Raw genomic sequence first — 4,720 nt, forward strand, 5'->3', positions numbered from 1 at the left:
CCAACCTTTGGCGAGGGGCAAATTAACCAAAAGAGGTTGGTAGTCGAATTAACCAAAATTATTTTCTACAAAGGATCATTTCGTATTGCTTATGAAAATGAACGAACGAGAAATAATTTTCTCATCCACAAAAATATTTTGGAAAAAATTTATTTATTATTATTGAAAGTATTTTCACTAATTAATTATTTTAAGTGATTATTTTCGAAAAACGTCTTCAAAATGATCGGCAAAACAAACGGAGCCCCAATTTATCATAACCCCGCCTCATCATTTGCCTACGTCTCCATCTAAGCACAATTATGTTTTGAAAACCCTCTCTCTTAACCAGTGGAAAAGCAAAACCCTTTTTTCTCTTTTAACTCTTCTGCCCCCTTATCGGCTCTAGTGGAGCAGCACTGCCAGAGGCTTTAATTGGATGAACTCGCATTGAGTGTATGACTACGATCGATGAAGTCACGTCATTACGAGAAATGGCAAAGTATTATTTGAAAGAACGTGGTGACAGGTCTAACTGAGTAAGCAGCAGGCCAAATTTTGCCCGAAGAACATTATTAATTAGTGCTACTTTTGTCGAAAAAGTAGTTCAAGCCCCTCTCTCTCTCTCTCTCTCTCTCTCTCTCTCTCTCTCTCTCTCTCTCTCATTGATGAGCCTAACTTAAAGCAAAAGTTAGGAAGCATTTGGTTTTCGTGAGCACGAATAACAATTATTCTCTTTTCGGAATTTACTTTTGGTCATAAATAGATTTTTTATTTTTATTCCTCGCATGAGTTTATGAGTAAAAACATATTTGATGATAATATAAAATTTCTGTTTTCGAAATAGAAATTCGTTTAATAATAACTTAAAAGTTATACGTTTGCCGACCGCTAGGCCTTGGCGAGCGACCGACGATGGGCGGATGGAGATTGGCTGCCGACAAATGGTGAAGGGCAAAGGGTGAATGGGAGCCGAGAACCGGAGACCTGCCAATTTTTCACTAATATGTACTTCTTAAATTATAAGGAGCACTTGATATACCTCGCTAAACCCTAACTTCCATTGCTTGTTACATTAATGGGTTCTATCGCTTGATATAGCGTTAGAATTTAGATTATATGATTGATTTAGAAGGGTTTGATTTCGTGTAAACAAATTTTGTCGAGATATGTTGCTTCGACGAAAGAAAATGAAGGCGATGTCACAATAGTCTTTGGCAACCATCATATGCCCTTGTGGCCGGTGAGGGTGAGGCGGCCTTCGCACGTAGTCGACAAGGGTGTCGGGTGAGGGCGAGGCGGCCTTTGGATAGAGCCGGCAAGGGTCGCAATGCCCTTGCCGGATCTAGGTTAGGCGAGGGTAACAATAGCATCTCAGCTCTCGTCGACCCTCAGCTGAAAAGAAAAGAAAATAGAAAAAAAAATATAACTTTATAAAAAAAATCAAAATTTTATCAAAAAATGTTAAGATCAATGCCGATCGTGCCATGTCAAATGGTCGGATCCACATCGGCAATTTCGAGTGAAAATTGACTGGATGGACTCAATTGGCACCAATGCAAAAATGTTTAGAACTGAATTGATCAAATTAAAAGGTTTAGAACTAAATTGGTACCAATGGCATATGCCTAAAATTTTTTAGTATTTTTCCCATGCCGAGCTGAGATCATGAGAAGAATAGCAACGAGGAGGCTGCAGGGGATAAAAACCCTAGAGGAAGCCATTTCTCAGTTAAACTGAAGCAAAGACAGTTTGCTATCGATGAAGATGATTTGAACGGAGACACGCCTATCTGGTGGACTCCAAAGAGCTCGTGGTGAGACTGGGTATAAACATGTGTATGCTAGCGGTGGAATATTTTTTTATTAGATCAAGGAAAATTGAGGATTTCTCTTCATATAACTGCCGCCCATTCAACGAAATAAGTGTAGAGACTTGATTACATTTTATCACTTGTGAAAATAATGTAATTTTCCTAAAGATTAATAATTAGGCATATGGACTGTATTTAGTCGTCGGGATATAAGCCAGAATATGATATGTTTTATCTTATCTTGTGTTTGATAGCTGTATAAAATAGAATAAAGGGGTTATAAGGGGAACAAAGCCTGAATGAAAATATCTTAGGGGAGGGGGTGGAATAGACAAGGATATGATTTCTCAAAAGAACAAACACGAGGAGAACCAAGTTTTTTCACAACCACCGCCTCTCCTTTTGGTTGGGCCGTCTCTCCGTCATGACAGACCGCATCTCTATCGCCCCGGGCAGCCTCTTTGGCTGGGGGCTGCCTCTCCGACAGTCGCGACTGTCGGGAGTGGCCGCCTCTTTGACGGCGCTAGGTTCGGGTTCTGGCCGCAAAGCCAAGTAACACCACAATCTTGTTCATTAATCGATTATTTGTCGTCTTAGGATATCACATCTCTCGTTCTTTAACCAATTAAACCTTTCCAACATTCTAAAGGAGTCTCAACATATTATGAAGAACTCGAGGTTGATCGTCGACTTTCACGGTAACTCTCTTGGATGACCTGTATGAGTGCATCTTCAACTTGTGAAAAGAAGCTGACTAATTAGATTGTTCAATACTTATTTACTCACTCAACAAGACAACAAGCAAGGCCAGCGAGTCATTCTCAAAGGATTCGACTCCAAATCATGACCTCCGATTCTATAAGGTATGCTCTGTCGTGTTGGAATTCATATGGCATAAAGCTCTACTCAACAATAACTTACTCATCAAAACTCATTACTGAATAATTTCTGAAATATCATGATGTTTCAGCAAAATGGAGTCGATCTCAATCGCCTCTTGCCTCTGTTTATTCGATTTTAAATTCGTAGTTCACCAAACAGTGATAGGATATGACAAAATCCTTAAATTTTTATCATATCCTATTCAGTTCTATCTTAACTAGAAATCCGGACGACCAAATGTAACCTCGGACCTTATCTTCTTGAATTTCCTTGAACTAGTCTTCTTCTTCTTTTTAGTGAGTTGTAAATCTGGATATCGCCCGTATTTATGTACAATTAAGTTTACGGGCAGGAGATGTCCAATAAGTCAAACAAGATTTAATATTGTCAAATCAGAGAGAAAGGAAAACAAAATCTTATATTTATGACGATAATCTTTATTGTTATATAGGGGTTAAACTTCACATTCCATGTACAAAAATATTATAAATAACCCATCCTTCCGGGGCAAAACAACTTTACATGTTCTTTCTAATCACAAGGAATTAGTGCATTTTCTCCAAATATTGCTATCCAATTATCAAAACAAAAAATAAAAAGAAGAAATATAAGTATTCCATAGTCAAATACAGTATACGGAAGTCGAGCAAGAAACTTCAGATCAACATGAAGTCCATATAAGCCAGCTTCAGTAGGGAACTTGACGGGGATGTGGCAACTAGGTATAGATTTGGGTCATCTATCGCTTTCCACTGTAATATGCTAACATCAGTAAACAACTGAGTCGACCCGTGCTTGAAATCACAAAAAGAACCACTGAAACCCAAGAAAGCTGCTCATAACAGTATAGAAACCATTTTATTCGGCATTTATTACAAAAGCTGGTAAGCTTCCACGAGTTACATGGCTTATATTCTTATACACTCCCAACAGGATTATGGACCAACTAAGTCCATTTCTAGTTCTTGACATCTTCAGTTTCCTCCGGAGGGTGACCGCCATGACCGCCACCGCCATGACCGCCACCGCCATGACCTCCGTGGCCATTGGAGGTGGAGACATCTTTAGTTTCTTTTGGAGGGTGACCACCATGACCGCCACCGCCATGACCACCACCGCCATGACCTCCGTGGCCATTGGTGGTGGAGACATCTTTAGTTTCTTTTGGAGGGTGACCACCATGGCCATGACCACCATGGCCGTGACCACCGTGGCCATTGGAGGTGGAGACATCTTCAGTTTCTTCCGGAGGGTGACCGCCATGGCCATGACCACCATGGCCATGACCACCATGGCCGTGGCCGCCATGGCCGCCATAACCCTTGCCATAGCCGTAGTTAGCCTCCTTCACACTCTCCTCTGAAAAATTAACGCAGGGTATGTGATCATATTCATGTACACCAACATATTACGTGTAATCTAGTTTACCGTGTATGAAACATAAAGTACTAAGTTAATATGCAACTATTCAATAACTGCTATCATTCAATCGACCTCTTTATGATGAACACCACATCTTGATATTGTCCAGCATAATCTTCTCAAAATTCATAAATTAGTTTATCTACCATGAACAACTGAAGCTCACAAAAAAGTTGATAGACCTCTTATAGTTAAGTTAACAGCCCACGTCACCTATCGCCTCATTAAAAACATTTCTAGAAATAGTTTTCCATGATTGCTCTTATGCCTATCTGCCTTTAACAAACATGAGTGCTCAGAAATCGGACAATCACACGGAAACGCATATACACATCAAACATGAGAATGCGATTCCATATTTTCCATCAAATTGAAGAGAACTAGAGAAGAAAATTGCGGAAGACTTAGATGTTCAGAGCACTCACGTGATTGAGTCTCCTCAGCCACCAGCTTACGAGCTGAGACCTGTCCGGCCATGAGAACAAGAACAGCCAGAAGGAGGCCGCACAAAAGAAAAACCCTAGAGGAAGCCATTTTCACCATTGAAGGCTAGTGGTTCACCAGAGATATCTTAAGGAAGAACTATGCAGGTGAGTGCGCGGCTACACTGCAACTGGGGTGCTC

General features: G+C 40.4%; 1 protein-coding gene across 1 annotated transcript; it reads right to left on the minus strand.

The window, feature by feature from the left end:
• Nucleotides 1-3,632: 3,632 nt before the first annotated feature.
• LOC125315493 (cold and drought-regulated protein CORA-like) lies at nucleotides 3,633-4,720 on the minus strand. The gene is made up of 4 exons (XM_048280652.1): nucleotides 4,522-4,720; nucleotides 4,008-4,033; nucleotides 3,854-3,890; nucleotides 3,633-3,772 (listed from the first exon to the last, which is right to left on the minus strand). Exons 1-4 carry the CDS (start codon nucleotides 4,637-4,639, stop codon nucleotides 3,633-3,635), a joined length of 321 nt encoding a protein of 106 aa, XP_048136609.1. The 5' UTR covers nucleotides 4,640-4,720.

The sequence above is a fragment of the Rhodamnia argentea genome, chromosome 6, assembly GCF_020921035.1.
Source record: "Rhodamnia argentea isolate NSW1041297 chromosome 6, ASM2092103v1, whole genome shotgun sequence".
Classification (NCBI taxonomy): domain Eukaryota; kingdom Viridiplantae; phylum Streptophyta; class Magnoliopsida; order Myrtales; family Myrtaceae; genus Rhodamnia; species Rhodamnia argentea.

Bases quoted from the DNA above. Each gene is read 5' to 3' on its own strand.
- LOC125315493 (XM_048280652.1), bottom strand. From the start codon at position 4,639: ATGGTGAAAATGGCTTCCTCTAGGGTTTTTCTTTTGTGCGGCCTCCTT. The intron at 4,034-4,521 runs GTGAGTGCTCTG...TTAATTTTTCAG, and splicing joins GGCTGAGGAGACTCAATCAC to AGGAGAGTGTGAAGGAGGCT. The intron at 3,891-4,007 runs GGCTATGGCAAG...TCCACCTCCAAT, and splicing joins GTGTGAAGGAGGCTAACTAC to GGCCACGGTGGTCACGGCCA.